Source organism: Meriones unguiculatus, chromosome 2, assembly GCF_030254825.1.
Source record: "Meriones unguiculatus strain TT.TT164.6M chromosome 2, Bangor_MerUng_6.1, whole genome shotgun sequence".
NCBI classification, from domain to species: domain Eukaryota; kingdom Metazoa; phylum Chordata; class Mammalia; order Rodentia; family Muridae; genus Meriones; species Meriones unguiculatus.
Genome location: NC_083350.1, coordinates 127,778,253 through 127,795,031, shown reverse-complemented (window position 1 = coordinate 127,795,031; position 16,779 = coordinate 127,778,253). Strand labels below are relative to the sequence as shown.

The 16,779-nt window shown below is 38.2% G+C and overlaps 1 protein-coding gene across 1 annotated transcript in view; it reads left to right on the top strand.

Moving 5' to 3' along the window:
* Positions 1 to 9,466, top strand: part of Cand1 (cullin associated and neddylation dissociated 1) — a 38,927-nt gene extending 29,461 nt beyond the window's left edge. The window contains exons 9-15 of the mRNA XM_021643628.2: positions 1,017 to 1,158; positions 1,468 to 2,961; positions 3,689 to 3,784; positions 5,566 to 5,735; positions 5,821 to 5,985; positions 7,016 to 7,123; positions 8,859 to 9,466. Of these exons, the coding sequence (XP_021499303.1) occupies positions 1,017 to 1,158; positions 1,468 to 2,961; positions 3,689 to 3,784; positions 5,566 to 5,735; positions 5,821 to 5,985; positions 7,016 to 7,123; positions 8,859 to 9,083 (2,400 nt within the window). The 3' untranslated portion in view covers positions 9,084 to 9,466. The remainder of the gene's footprint in view (positions 1 to 1,016; positions 1,159 to 1,467; positions 2,962 to 3,688; positions 3,785 to 5,565; positions 5,736 to 5,820; positions 5,986 to 7,015; positions 7,124 to 8,858) is intronic.
* The last annotated feature ends 7,313 nt before the right edge of the window (positions 9,467 to 16,779 follow it).

Here is a 16,779-nt window from a genome sequence, read left to right as displayed (position 1 = left end):
CCAAGCTGACCTAAACTTGCTGTAGTCTTATTTTTAAGTAGTGCAAATAAACTTTGAAGCTGAAGTTGTTAACAAAAGTAAATATGTAGTTGGCGTGGTGGTACATGCTGTTAAACCCAGCACTCAGGGAGGCAGGTGGATCATTTTGAGTTTGAGGCTTGCCTGGTCCTTAAAGTGAGACCAGGACAGCCAAGGCAACACAGAGAAATCCTCTCTCGAACAAAAAAACAAAAAGTAAATATGGAGATTAATTATAAAAGAGGGTGGTATAAAAGTAGGTGGAGGGTGGGTGAGTGAATGGATACAACATACATACATACATACATACATACATACATACATACATACATAGAAGCAGCGAGCATAGGGAAACTGTTCAGTAGAAGCATGAATTCTTTGTGGTCTCTATTTCTCAGATCACTTTTATTTATGAGATTTGTATGTGTTGAAGAGAGGATGTTTTAATCTTTTTCTACTTTGTTACTATTTTTATTTTCAGATACCTGTTCATGACCTTGCATCCATGACTTGTTAGTAAAGACTGTATTTAAGTTTTGCTAAACGTTAGAAAGTTCAGATCAGTTATCTCTGAATTTTTATCCCTGCTGCTTATATGTTTCAGATGTAGTGTTTTTCATTGTGCTAGCAAACTAAAAAGAGAAAACACCAGTTTGATGGATATTTCTTCATAAGTTGCTCTCTGGATTTTTCTGTGTATAAAATATATGTTTAAATTTTTGGTTGGAGATTATTCTAATCAATGAGGACTTAGTTGATTTTTAGGAAGCTTTTCTCCAGTTGCCTGATGGTGTCAAGCAAATATAGATACAATAGTGTATGCACAATACATGCAATAAATTTAAACTTGGTTGCTGTATAATAGTGCCTGTCTGAGGAGTAGTATTGGAGAGATGAATTGGAAATTTAACTGAAAGACAGACATTTCCTGTAAGTCATATTAAATATGTGGAGGAAGTACCTTTGGATCAACTAGCTAATGTGTGTTATAATTGCAGGTTCCCAACATTGTTAAAGCTCTGCACAAACAGATGAAAGAGAAGAGTGTAAAGACCCGACAGTGTTGTTTTAACATGTTAACTGAACTGGTAAATGTCTTACCTGGGGCACTAACACAACACATTCCTGTACTTGTACCAGGTGCGTAAAATGTCTTTGGGTACTTACCAAGCACCTTTTATTTTAGCACTTGAGTAAGCTTAATTGTTTGGTTTACGGGGGTAGTTTGTGACAATCTGTACATAAAACTTTTTAACCTGACCATTTTGAATGCATGAAATTAGATCGTTGTAAGTAAAGGATTTTAATGTTTTCTATAGGTTGTAAAGTGTCTCCCACTTTAGAAATTATGTAATGCAGATGGAAAATTTAATAATCTTTGAGGGGTTGGTTAATAATTTTTTTCTGAAAACTGAATAGAAATGATTAGATGTTTTGTTGGCTTTTCAGGAATCATTTTCTCATTGAATGATAAATCCAGCTCATCGAATCTGAAGATTGATGCATTGTCATGCCTATATGTAATCCTTTGTAACCACTCGCCTCAAGTTTTTCATCCTCATGTTCAGGCTCTGGTCCCTCCTGTGGTGGCTTGTGTTGGAGACCCATTTTATAAGATCACATCAGAAGCCCTTCTCGTCACTCAGCAGCTTGTCAAAGTGATCCGTCCTCTAGATCAGCCCTCCTCATTTGATGCAACTCCTTACATCAAAGATCTTTTCACCTGTACAATTAAGCGATTAAAAGCAGCTGATATTGATCAGGAAGTCAAGGAAAGGGCTATTTCCTGTATGGGACAAATTATTTGCAACCTTGGAGACAATTTGGGTACTGACTTATCAAATACACTTCAGATTTTCTTGGAGAGACTGAAGAATGAAATCACCCGACTAACAACAGTGAAAGCCTTGACCCTGATTGCTGGGTCACCTTTGAAGATAGATCTGAGGCCTGTTCTGGGAGAAGGAGTTCCTATCCTTGCTTCATTTCTCAGGAAGAATCAGAGAGCTTTAAAACTGGGTACCCTTTCTGCCCTAGATATTCTAATTAAAAACTATAGTGACAGCTTGACGGCTGCCATGATTGATGCGGTCTTAGATGAGCTCCCTCCTCTTATCAGCGAGAGTGATATGCATGTATCACAGATGGCTATCAGTTTTCTTACTACCCTGGCAAAAGTGTATCCTTCCTCTCTTTCAAAGATAAGTGGGTCTATTCTCAATGAACTGATTGGACTTGTGAGGTCACCTCTGCTGCAGGGAGGAGCTCTCAGTGCCATGCTAGACTTTTTCCAAGCTCTGGTTGTCACTGGAACAAACAATCTAGGATACATGGATCTGCTGCGCATGCTGACGGGTCCAGTTTACTCTCAGAGCACGGCTCTTACTCATAAGCAGTCTTATTATTCCATTGCCAAATGTGTAGCTGCTCTTACCCGAGCATGCCCTAAAGAGGGACCTGCTGTCGTAGGTCAGTTTATTCAAGATGTCAAGAACTCAAGGTCTACAGATTCCATTCGTCTCTTAGCACTCCTTTCTCTTGGAGAAGTTGGACATCATATTGACTTAAGTGGGCAGTTGGAATTAAAATCTGTAATACTAGAGGCTTTCTCATCTCCTAGTGAAGAAGTTAAATCGGCTGCATCCTATGCACTAGGCAGCATTAGTGTAGGCAACCTTCCTGAGTATCTGCCCTTTGTACTACAAGAAATAACTAGTCAGCCCAAAAGGCAGTATCTTCTGCTTCATTCCCTGAAGGAAATTATTAGCTCTGCATCGGTGGTAGGCCTTAAGCCATATGTTGAGAACATCTGGGCCTTGCTGCTAAAGCACTGTGAGTGTGCAGAGGAAGGCACGAGAAATGTTGTTGCTGAATGTCTAGGGAAACTCACTCTTATTGATCCTGAAACTCTCCTTCCGCGGCTTAAAGGGTATTTGATATCAGGTGAGTATCGAGTTTCTTACCTATAAGAACTTATTGACAGTTGTTTTGAAAGATACCTTATGAGGAGCTACCATCTACCAAAAAAAAAAAAAAAAGAGGTTTAAAGCTAAGTATGTGATGAAAAAGCACTAGCGTGTGTTATAATATGGAGTAATAGTCAAAGGTACTTTGTTCCTGAGAAGGATAAAGTCTAATTGGGTAATGCTTAAATAAGTGTGATCTAGTTCTTTATATTACTAGTTTGATTTAAAATGTAGAGAAAGACAACTCTTGAATTTAATGTGAAGACCTTGGTAGTATCTATTATGTTAAAATTGAAAAAAAATATACTGAGTTTAAATACAAAAATTAGAAAAGATTTTTTAATCAGTGTTTATCTAATTAGAATAAATGGTGATAATTCATAAAGTAATTAAAATATTACTTAATTTAAAATTTCATAAATGTTACAGATTTAATCAGTCCCTTTTGTGAGGGTTAAGTCCTCTTGCTGCTTCCATGGAGCACTCCTTCATAGAAGACAGTTTTTCTTTTAAAATTTAGTAAGATTGTTTTAAGGTAAGAAAACTGTTAATTTAGTATCGTAAGAGCTTGAGGCCAGCCTTTTGGGACAGTGAGAATTTTACACTGTTGAAGACATTGGTGGTTTTGTGACAAGATTTTAAAATGTCATTTATGGACATTAGTGGTGTGCATATCAGTAGACTTGGAATTTGTTTTTGATTAGGATCATCATATGCCCGAAGCTCAGTGGTTACAGCTGTGAAGTTTACTATTTCTGATCATCCTCAGCCTATTGATCCACTATTAAAGAACTGCATAGGTGAGTGGAAACAACATTTACTGATTAGGTTTTGGGAAAGTGTCAAGGTTCTGTTAATTCCAATAACTAAGACTAGCACTTGTGAAACTTTATTACTGGGAAAATAATACGTATACAAGGTAATTGTTTCATTATGAAGATAGTTTATAATGTATTGGTTTATAAGTTGAGTAAATTATATTTATATAGGCATTCTTAATCAGCAAGTACTACCCGATGATTTTGTTGGTCATTGAAGTAGGTAAGTATGTCAGCATGTCAACCTCCTTGATAATTATATTTTGTAATAGTTTAATGAATAAGGCAAGTTTATGTTAAATCTGTCTGACCCATCAGAAGTTTTCTCCCAGTATAAATAAATCTTACTTGAATTGTAGACTCTCAGTTTTTGATGTTGCTTGGAATCCTCTAGCTAGAAGAGCATCCATAGAGAAGTTCCCACATAAGGTGGGAAAAAACCCCAAGAACAAAAAAGGAGAAGGCTGGATAGTGTTAATTCTCAGAAGTATCAAGAGGAAACACTGGAGCCATCCCTGTTTTTGTTAAGCTAGGAGTTAGCTTCTGGTTTTAGAATGTTATCATTTCCTTTGTTTTATTGTTACCACCATTGGTTACCCTAATGTTAATGGTAATCCAAATCCCTCAGGTTAATTTGGTGTTTTCTTGAGGACAGGTGTTGATGGGACAGGGAGACTAAAGCAATATGGCTAAATAGATTCGTGGCATTCTTGAGTATGCAGAAAAAAGGGGGTCAGAGGGTAGTGAACTTTTTGAACTGCGTAATCGGGGTACTAGTTCAGTGTTAGGCCACACACATGGGTGGGTGGCCTTCCTACAAACAGTTGATGTGAGGTTATGTCTGTCCCTCCTTATTGTTGGCATAGGTGTACTTCTGTATTATGAAATACAGGGTGGGGAAGAGACCTGAGACAAGTCGCCAGGCTTCAGCATTCAGTTTACCAGCATACAGCACCTGGAGGCCCTCATCTTTATCAGTTTGCTTTATTTCATATGAAACTAACTCCACCTTCATTTTATGCCTTCATTTTCCTATTCTTTGGAGAGATTGTTGACGGTCGCATAATGAGGAATAGTTAGTGCCTATGCAGTCCACTCGGTCAGACGCTGTTCAAAAATATACATGCTTTTCTTCCACTCAGTGACCCCCAAGCATTCTCTTCATATAGTGACGGGAAACTAAGGTTCTTGACTAAAGTATCCAAAGCTTTGCAATTAATACGGGAAATGATCTGACTCACCATCTATCTGACCTTAAGGAATTTTAAATTTAATTTCTTTCTGCACATTTGCAAAATAGCAGACTTAAAAAATCTTTTTACAATAGCTGGATATTTGGCACTCCTTTCTTTCTCAGTGAAGACACAGATAGCATTACGAAGTGTAATTCTCTGTCCTTTGATGAATTGTTTTCCTGACAATTAAGCTATATTAAATAGCTTAATTTCTTGCTGCTTTTAGTAAATTGTAAGGAATTTTAAGGTATTGGGTTTGTGGCTACAGGCTCCATCACTATAAAGTATAAAAGTAGTGAATGAGAAGCTTTAGGTACTGTTATATGTTCTCTGCATGTTAAATGTACACACGGTTAACAACAATAGCTTGTTTCCATATTGCTGACATAAACTATGGCTCACATAATCTTGTATCTGGTTCTTCTATGACCTTCAATGATGACATAGCAGTGATAACCACAATAACTAAGTTTGGTGTGTGAATTGTTTTAATCTTACCATAAATGTGTCATTCCTCTTATTTTTCAGGTGATTTTCTAAAAACTTTGGAAGACCCAGATTTGAATGTAAGAAGAGTGGCCTTGGTCACATTCAATTCTGCAGCCCACAACAAGCCATCTCTGATACGGGATCTTCTGGATTCTGTTCTTCCGCATCTTTACAATGAGACAAAAGTTAGGAAGGAACTTATAAGAGAGGTGAGTGAGATAGATGACATACATTATTTTCCTGTGCTTGTCTTTTCATTGTTACATGCTTGCATGTTCCTTCTTGTCTTAACAGGTAGAAATGGGTCCATTTAAACACACGGTTGATGATGGTCTGGACATTAGAAAGGCAGCTTTTGAGTGTATGTATACACTTCTAGACAGCTGTCTTGATAGACTGGATATCTTTGAATTTCTAAATCATGTTGAAGATGGTTTGAAGGACCATTATGATATTAAGGTAAGATGTTTGTGAATGTCTATACAATGATTTAGTAGACTTTGCTATAACAACTTCTATGCTTGTAATTTACTTAGCTGTATAAGAAAAATTAAGCCGTCTATCTTTTTGTGATCATCTTAGAAACTGTGCAGAAGTAGTGGAAAGACATTGTGACATCAGTTAATACACATGAAAAATCCAAAATCTTTTTTTTTTTTTTTTTACTGAAGAAGGAAGGGAAGTGGTCCCCAAATGTTTAAGAATTGTGTTTTCAGCCTTCCTTAATGAATAGTACCTACCCATATTCTTTGCCTCAGAATCAGACCTTAAGGCTGAAAATGGAAGTCTGTGACCTCAGGCCTGTCTTGATGAGAATCTAGCCACCAGCTTTCTCACTGTCCTGTAGTAGTCTGAGGAAGCTTCTTGGGCTGTATCTCAGCCTGGGCTGAGGGTTAGCCTCTGTTTACCTTTTTACTTGAGTACAAGAGAGGCAATATTAAAAGCAATCAAGTAAATGAATTCTATCCTTTTCATAATGCTCTTTAATGAGGGTCTGTGACCTGGCAGAGCAAAATTGGCTGCTGAACTGTTAGCACTAAGATTCTAACTATTGCGATGCAATCCTACACATTTATAGTCCAAGGGAAAGGTATAAAATTCAGATTTTGTATGAGTTTGAGTAATGGTAACTCTACCCTCCCAAACTCTTCTGAGAAAGGAAATTTGCTATAATTCCATGAATTTTAGTTACATTGCACATGAGCTTTTTTAGAAACAACACTGGTGGGGCTCAGGAATAGGTATTTTAAACACATCTCCAACCCAGGTGATTCTGATATGCAGTCAAAATTGAAAAACAGTTTTCTAGTTTTGTATTGTAGGACCCACATGGAAGTTGAAGTTTCCCTAGCATTCACCTCAGGTTTGCAATGAATCTGTGATTATAATTGGCAGACTAATCATTTTTCTATTTAATAATGAAAAAAAAGTATCAAGAAGTGGGATTGTGGGTATTGGAAAAATTGTATTTTGTCATTATTCCTAATAGATGCTGACATTTTTAATGTTGGTGCGACTGTCTACCCTTTGTCCAAGTGCAGTACTACAAAGGTTGGACCGACTTGTTGAGCCGCTACGTGCTACTTGTACAACTAAGGTAATTGTTCTTAGGCATCAGGTTAAGCGACGACATTGGCGTGTACACATTACAGGCTGTAGAAATGGACTCTGTTATTTCAGGAAAAATGTTAAAATTTTGTGAACATGAATTTTTAGTATGTATATTTTACATGGTTGAGGGGTATAGTTTGAGTCAGAATCTTGGGGGCTGATTTTGAATTCTCCAACTTGTCTCAGCCTCCCAAATGCTGAGATTACAAGCATATACCACCATGCTTTTATTTTGTTTTATTTTGTTTCATAAAATTATTTTAAAAACAAACAAAAAGCTGGGCCATAGTGTCATATACCTTTAATCTCAGCACTCTGGAGGCAGAGGGAGGTGGATCAGAGTTTGAAGCCAGGCTGTTCTATATGGTGAGTTCCAGATAGAAAAACCCTGACTCCGAAAAGAAAGAAAATATAAAAACTATTCTTTTTCAGGTGCTTTACAAATTCCACATTCCTAACCTATTCTTTTTTCTGACTTTTCAAATTTAAATTTGTTAGTACTTTCCCGTTCTGATTCACATAAAATTTTGAGGAGCAAAGGTCTGGTAGAATTCAGAAATTGGTATTTTCAGTATTGCAGTTGTCTTTCCTGCTTTAATTCCACTGTGTTTGCTTTCTATTGCTGTGATAAAAACCATGACCAAAAGCAACCTGGGGAGAATGGGGTGTTTCATAATTATAGACCACCGTGGAGGGAATTTAGGACAGGAACTCAAGGCAAGAACTTCCGCAGAGGTCATGGAGGATGCTGCTTACTGGCTCACTTCTACGCAATGAAAATACATGTATACTGTCTTCATTGAAACACTGTTTACACCAGCCAGCTGTGGAATCAAGTCTAGGCACGCATGAGATGAATGGATCTTTCAAGTGTGACATACAACATGTATATGCATATATACACAGAGGGACACATACAGAATAAAATTTCAAAGTAAGAAAAGATGAAATTAAGCAGGGTGTGCTAGTGCACGCCTTTATAATCCCAGCACTCAGGGAGACAGAGGCAAGCAGGTCCATATGAGTTTGAGTCCAGGACAGCCAATGCTATGCAGAGAAACCTGTCTCAAGGAAAAAAAAAAAAAAAAAAAAAAAAGAAAGAAACGAAAGGAAAAGATTATTTCTAGGGAAATGAGGAAGTAGACTTGACATAATTGTGGTAAATAAAATAAGACAGACTCATACATATTTTCCTTCCTCATATGTGAATTTAGGTATAATAGACAATCCACTGAGTAAAAACATGACATAAATGTAAAAAGTAGACCGAAGTGTTTGATATTAATGTAAGATAAGATGCAATTGGGCTTCAAAAAATGAAATTTAATTCTTAACTGGGGAGGGCACACAGCTGACTGGTATGAGGGAGACGCTTGAAATAAATCTAGGAGAATTAGGACTTTGGACCTAGAAGATGAAACAAGTTTAGTTGTGATTAAATAAAGACATACATGGAAATATTATTTGGTGATGAAAGAAAATGGATATTAATAATTGACTTCTTGGTAGGGCTAAAAGTTGCCCTTTCATTGTTTCAACTAAGTAGGCCTGGATTTTCAGTGTTTTTGGATTAGGACTTACATGAGGACAGCAGAAAGAGGGTTGCTATCCACTGTGCTGTAGTATAGTGTGCCTTCTGGACATGGGGGCGTCCAGAATTTCTTAGCTACATAAATGCATTAATGTTACAGTGTGTAACCTGAATTTACGTTGCATTTCAGGTAAAGGCAAACTCTGTAAAACAGGAGTTTGAAAAGCAAGATGAATTAAAGCGGTCCGCCATGAGAGCAGTAGCAGCATTGCTAACCATTCCAGAGGCAGAGAAGAGCCCACTTATGAGTGAATTCCAGTCACAGATCAGCTCGAACCCAGAGCTGGCGGCCATCTTTGAAAGTATCCAAAAAGATTCTTCATCCACTAATCTGGAATCAATGGACACTAGTTAGATATACGTTCCACATGGGGACCATTATATAACCGCACAATGCACTGAATTGACCAGTTGGCCAGAGACACGGGAGAGAAGTGTCTAGAAGCTTCAGGATGTTCCACTTTTGTTTTCCTTCATGGAAAGTTTGTTCAGCTTTCTTCCATTGTTGTTTTTTATAGCATTTACTTCAGAGATCTGTGTTTCCATAATCCAGAGGTTGTAAAACCACTAATGTTTTTAGTGGTTAGGGCAACATTTGAAATGGGAACTAAAGTTAGGATTTATGTGGAATGTGGAAATAGGGTCCAGTATCTGTTTGCCCTGTAATGTGTAGGATTAAAATGTTAAAATTTTATGACCATGGATTTCTTTGTTTTATAAATTCTCATTTAAAATCAATTCTGCAACACAGACCATGTTTCTTTTCTTGTATAACCTCTTCCTTCAGCAACATAAAATGATTATTAACTGGCAGATAAGAATATCCATTTAAGACACGTTATATTTCAGAGAGATTGGCATTTTAGCAAAGATAATAAAGTATCACTCTTAAGTATAAGGCTTAACAATATCCCCTTGTGCACACTGATTTTGCATGAACAGGTTTACAAATATGTATTGTCTGTAACAGCATGTACAGATTATTCACAATACAAGTTAAAATAAGCATTAGTGCAATTTTCAGATACTTTTGCACAGAAAACATTATCTGGTGAGAGAGGAGTTAATGTTGAAACTGGTTTTCTAACTGCCAGTGTGAATTTACAGATGATTTCAGAAAATCAAGTCACAGCAATTTGTAACTTTTTACTATTATAAATTATCTCACACATTTAAGTACTTACTTTTTCTTGGTTCCACCTTTTGTGTGTGTGTTTCCAACTGGCAGTTCTCACAGCCAGACTGTTTATTCCTGTTGGCTATCTGTCTTTGTTACTGAAGGACCAACACCTCACCTGTACTTTCAAGTTTTGTTTTTAGGAAGTTTCTGAAGCTGCCCATCACTTGTTTTGTTAGCTAAAGCAACCCCCCCCCCTTCAGCCCATCTCTTGTTGAGCTAACTTCCATATTGTCTGTGCTAAGTGTTGACTATCTGCTGGGGATGGGGGGACGCTTTTGCAGTTGTTTCTGTTGTAGTTGAAATTCTGTCCAACATTCCGTGGGCTCATGTCACACTGTAGCCTCCTTCACATTTGTGTTGCTCCTAGTGACAGAGCTAAAATACGAACACATTTCATTCTGTGCCGATACAGTTTACACAGATCGAAGGGAGGCAGTTGTTAAATTGAGTGATCAGTTTCAAGTAGTCAGTTTGAAAACTGCACTGTTAGATGTAAAACTGTGAATTTAAATACTTGTCCGGCTGATGGACTTAAGTGGAATGCACAATTGTTTTAGGTGAGAAGTGGCTAATGAACAACTTGGCTTTCAGTGTCTGATGCAGGAGACATTGTATGGTATTGGTGAGGATTTGGATTATACATTGGCTTGAAACAGTATAAGAAGTTTATGCCATGTCAAAATATGGCTGTTACTAATTTTATATCATAATTTGCATAAAACTAATAGGAATGAATTTAGTATATTATTATGTAATAGGCATTACTATTGTGTAGATGTTGTGGATAGACTTAAGTTTTGGCTTATATGGTTTCACAGTGAGTTACAATACAGGCTCTGGACTTTATAGAATTTTGACACTCATGTGTTGTGACTGTCTTAGTTAATAACCTACAGTTAAACCCATATACTGTCATTGCTGTTTTTTTTTTTTCTTGGTTTGTTTGAATTCAAGATTCAAGTTATGTTTCCGTTTTCTGTTTTGGGTCTTGCAAGTCAGCTCATTTTCCTACATCTAAATTCTTGTGTGAAGAAAGTACTGCTTTAATGCTTATAGTGTTACACTGCGTATCTGTACAGAGCAAAGGAATCATATACCTCTATACACAGACCATCGGAAGAATGTTCAGGGTTTCAGAGCTGAGCCACACGAGGTGGTGATATGGTCCAGGTCTGGATGGCAGTGGCAAGGAGTACAGTCCAGACACATCCCCACTCACACTAGAAAGGCAGGGCTTGTGCCTGACAGTTCTCCAAGAGAATCCTAGAAGTCAGTAGCGTGAGAGCAAACTGTTGGTGATTTTTTATGAATACATTGAAGTTAATTTAGGTCTACGTGAAGTTTTTAAAAAGAAAGCTCAACATGCATTGAGTTTTGCATTTAGACTGTCTTATAAAATTTAGGCAGGAAAGAGTCTAACCTAAGAAGTTATTTATAAAGTTAGTAGGATTGAATGCTACTATCTAATTGTATATTTTATTAGTGATAACTAAAAGCTGCTTAGCTGCTAGCAGTTAGAATTCTTAAAAGATTGGAATATGATGGCTTTGTTAAATGTATATTTACATAATTTAATCATAATTAAAAACCCAAGTTAGTCCCTTTTAATCCATACATTCCTTGGGTAAACAATAAATAAGGACTTAAAATAGCTAACTCCTCCTATAGGATGTTTTGATATTTTTGTATGTAGATCAGCCTCAGACATGAAGCCATGATTGAAGTTCAGAATGTTGAAGCATAAAATCTTCAGCTGCCGAAGAATTAATTTCACTTAATTTGTTCAAATGTCTTCAGAACCACATCAATTACATGATGAAGAACATAGTAATACTTTGTGATCAAAGTGATATTTTCTGCCCACGTTAAATTTGACTGAGACTCTTCAGGAGGCTGAGACAGGCGGATCATGAGTTCAAGGCCAGCTTGGGCTGTATAACAAGACTATCGTGTATGTGTGTGTGTGTGTGTGTGTATGTGTATGCGTGTATGCGAGCGTGTAAATCTAAGTTGTTGAAGTTAACTTTTTGATATTTAAAATTCTCAAGTAAAATTTGAATTACAGCTTTTACTTGAAAATACATTTTCCCTTTTAAGTTACTGTCTTCTTTAATCTCCATAGTGTAGAAAAATTGACATTTGGTTGTAAAATGGAACACAGTGGAAATGTGCCAGCAGCTATCCAAAGCTCACCAGATAAAGCTGTTTTCTTAGAAAAAACACAAAGTGAAATCCCATATTTTTTCCTTTTCAGTACAAAAATAGCTTGGTTTCCTAGTGTTACCAATAAAGTTTGTGAACACATGTGCCATGCTTTAGGGCATCTGGCTTTCAGTAACACGGTTTTGTTCTTTGTATGTTGGAAAGCCAGCTTGGCATCCCAAAAAGGATTTGGTTGTCTTGGGGCATTTTAAAAACAAACTGCTTGAAACCGCCAAAGAGGTATTGTATGTGATTGTGCTGTTGGAGCCTTCAGACCTTTAAATCCTATTATCTGGTCTCTGGGGTGGTTTGGAATGTTTGTTTTGCTCAGGTCTTCAGAAGAGAGAGATGGAGGAAACAAGATTCTTTACAGATAAGAGAGGGTTGGGATTAACATATTTAGCCACTTGGTAACAGTTGATGCTCACTGAGTGACTTGGGAACGTTTACACACGGATGCAAAGCTATAGAGTTTTCCTCTGTATGATACAATGGTGGCCCTATGTTTTACTAGTATGTAATAAGCTAATACTCTGGAAAGTTACTTTGCTTGTTTCATAGATTTTTCACATTTAAACAAAACTGCAACTGCTTGCTTAGGTGAGGGCAGCTAAATGTATGTACCTGTACTCCTAGTGTAAGACTTGTATCTGCTTGCAATCATTGCCGTATGTAAACTAAGTGAGGCTTTCCTAAGAGATGTGGAAATAAACTCCTGGTTCCTTATTCTAGAAATAAAATCCATGTTTTCCTTCAGAATTTATACTGCAGTAGACAAAAATGTTACTTTAGATAAGGATTTTGGACACTTTAAGAGCTTGCACTTGTTGAGCGTGAGTGTATTGTAAGGCAGCAGCAGGCTGGCCTGTAGTAACACTCTGTCAGAGACATTGCTGCAAGTCCCCAGAGACCGCATTGCCTCAGTGGAGATGCATTCTTGAGAAAGAATTTTCTCATTTCTAGTCACTGCATCCAGCAGCAGTTAAGTAGATAATTTTGTTGAAGAAGGTAAGCAGATCTCACATTTGCTAAGGGTTTTTCTAATGTGTCCGTTTCTTCATCATAGCGAATTGTGCAAATTAGCTTAACTTTCTGAAAACAAGTTTATATATATATACACAATATGGCCTCCAGTGTTTTAAATTGACCTTCAGTGCTATAACCTACCTTCCTCTGGCTATAAAGTGGTAGATTTAAATAAACGTGACTGTAAGGTCCACTAGTATAATGTGGAGCCCGAAACAGTTAACAGCAATGTTCAGCTAAGTTTAGGAGCAGTGGCCAAAAGGATGTAATGCACCTGAGTTTTTTATTATTTTTTAAAGATTTATTTATTCATTATTATGTATACAGAGTTCTGCTTGCATGTACACCTGCACGACAGAATAGGAAACCAGACTCATTATAGATGGTTGTGAGCCACCATGTGGTTGCTGGGAATTGAACTCAGGACCTTTGGAAGAGCAGTCAGTCAGTGCTCTTAACCATCTCTCCAGCACTGCACCAAGTTCTTAATAAGTTCCAAAGAAGCAGATTTCCAAAAGAATTTTTTTTTCATAAGTGTGTCCATTAACTTTCTCTCTTGAAGACTCGTCTACCAGAAGTATAAGGAATTTGGTGGCATTTTTCATGTGTCCAAAGCAAAGATTGATGAGTGTGGACAAAATGGCAGAACAGCTGCCATAAGTTATGTTTGAAACAAGATCACTGAGTAAGTTTTGAAACTCAGTATGCTTGGAAGAAATAGCAGCTGTGATAACTTAAGTGCCTTTTACACAATAATGAGGTTAATTTGTCAGGAATTTGCAGTAAGTTTGGTAAGGTTGAACACTCTTGCACACAAGTTTTCTGTTTTTAAATTTACATTTAGGGCTTCCAGATGGTTCATGAGGTAGAGGTGCTTGTTCCTCCAAGCCTGATTACCTGAGTTCGACCCCTGAGATCCACATGGTGGAAAGAAAAACAATTCTGTCCAGTTGTTTACTGACCTCCACATGCATACAATCACGGTGTGAGTGCATGAGCACCCCACCCCCATGGAATAAATGTAATACATTTTAAAACTAAAATCTGCGCTTAAAGGATGTTTGTCACTTTGTTCCTGCATCAGGTATCTACAAAATAGCAGCCCAGCCCAGATGAGCACCACTCCTAAAATGTGTGCTGCCATGGCTCTTACACAGCTTACATGTACACATTGAAAGTCATGGGAGCTGGGCAGAGCTCAGACATGTGGTGCACATACTTGCATGCAACACACATAAAATAAAAGATAAGAGGCTGTTCAGAAAGAAAACCTCACTACACTTGCTGTTACAGACCATCAGGGGAAAGGGTCAGCAACATAAAGAGTATTAACTAGCATGGTAGGAGGGAAAGAAAAGTTTGGTGTGGTTTAGGGCGCAGAGGCTGTATCTGTATTCTGAGGATCAGGGTAAGCATAAGGGAAATAACACTTCACATAACAGTATTGGCCAGAGCATACAGGCCCATCTGTGACAAGTTCAGGGGCCCAGTGTGGCAAAATGGGGGAGTAGTGAGTCTGGGATGGGCAGAGGATGGAGACTTTGAATTTGATTGCATGGACACTGGAAAGAGCGTCAGGCATTACTGATCACACATGACATTGCTGGAGTAATACAGTTAGCCAAACCAGTATAGTTTGGTGGGTCGGAGATCTGTTCCCATCCCATTTGGGATCCAGGATAACCAAACCATTTTGAGACATGCAGATTTCTGCTTTAGAAGCAAGTGAAAGTGATTCTGTATTTTCACTTGAAATGACACACCATATCTGACCACGTTTTGGTAGGTGAGCAAATCGTCCTGCCATCCAACAGCTAATTCACAAGGGTGGTGAGAAGAGCTTGTAGCTGAGCTGGGAGAAAGGTTAGATACGTTGTACACTCCACTACAGAGTGTAGTGTGCCACGTGCCTATTACAAATCCTTTTCAATCACCCTGCTGCTAATCAGCTGACACTTGGCCTCATCTCCCTACCTTTACCTTGCCATCACTGTAGCCTAAACCATGCTCCCCTTTTTCTAAGGTAACCTTACAAGTTTCATTTTTTTAAACCAGTAGCACCAAGTATAGAAATTGACTACTTCAAATACTGTCTCAGTGGTGTTTCAAGTATACCTTTTTTAAGTAAACAAAATGATGGTCTCCATGAGAAGACCAGCACTTTAGATGTTTTCTAACGTGTTTAGGTACCTTTGTTTTACATTTCATACCCATGAGTCTTGTTTTAATCAGTCATTATCTTATTTGTCCTAATTTTATAGTTGCCATAAATTGACAAAATATGGGTCACAAAGCATATATATATATGTCCTCCATGGGCTTTTGAAGATTTGGTTCCCAGTTGGTGCTATTTGGGGAAGTTTAGATTTGGCCTTGCTGGAGACAGTATGCCAGTAGGGTCAGGCTTTGAGAAGTAAAAACCTCCGCCACTTCCAGTTTGTTCTCTGCTTCCTGCTTTGGTGAGCTTGTGAGCTTTCAGGCTTCTTCACCCATCATACCTGCCTGCTTCCATAGTTCCCCCCTCATGACTCATCCTCTGAAATGGCCCAAAAAAGCCTTTCTCTTCAAGTTGCCTTGGTGTTTTATGTCAACAACAGAGCAATAACTAATACAGTCTCTGTCCATCAAATTCTATCATAGCCTCATCACTCTGAAACTCAAGAGGCCTGCAGTCCATTTGCTCTTGGTCCTGCCTAGCTTCTCTCCCTGATGTAACTCAGCTGTGCAGTGGCTTGTTCTCCTCCTGGGTTACAGGTGCTGCCTCGAAGGATGACTACTTAACCCTTGCCTCCCTGCTCAGCCAAAACCGATAGCATCACTTCACCAATGCAATTCCAGCCTTTATTCCCATTATTGTGGGGTGTGAAGGAAGCCCCAAGGGAGTAAGGAGCTAAGGAAGCCCTGAATGAGTATGTATTATTGACAAGGACCCCAGTGCCTCAGACCCATGAGAATTGGCAAAGCCTATCCCGGGTCAGGTTCAGGGAATAGGCAAATCCTCTAGTATGTGTGAGCACATGATGACAGTGCCTACAAAAACTACAGCTGCAGCTTATTACTCCTGAATGACTAACCTAAGACTACCAACACTTGCTAAATCTCTCCTGGTTTGTTACCTGTACATAATGTAAGTACTGAGTTTCCAGATACGGGTGTTTGGCACTGCTTCCTGCTTGAGAGCTGCTTATTGGGTCAGGATAGACATGGCACTTCTGCTGTCAACCGCCAAATCTACATAAGACTAAAGAGACCAAAAGACAGGCAGAAGCAGTGTGATCAAGAAATCCCTAGGGTTCATTCATATAACAACTACAATGTCAATGACTCTGCTGCTGGCTGCTGAAATGTGGTTCCTGGCCATGTTCTTCAGTCAGTGAGGTGTTTGTTTGTTTGTTTGTTTGTTTTTTTAACTCATTACTAATGCTGTTGATCTTTTCTTTGGTTTCTCGGGTACATCTCCATTCTTATGGTTTATGGATTGATTTTTAAAGATTTCATTTTTTTAATGCGTCTATGAATTTTGTCTGCATGTGTGTACCATGTGTGTGCCTGCTGCCCACAGAGCTAGAAGAGGGTATTGGATCCCCTGTAACTGGACTTAAGGACATTTGTGAGCCTTCATGTGGGTGCTAGGACCTGAACC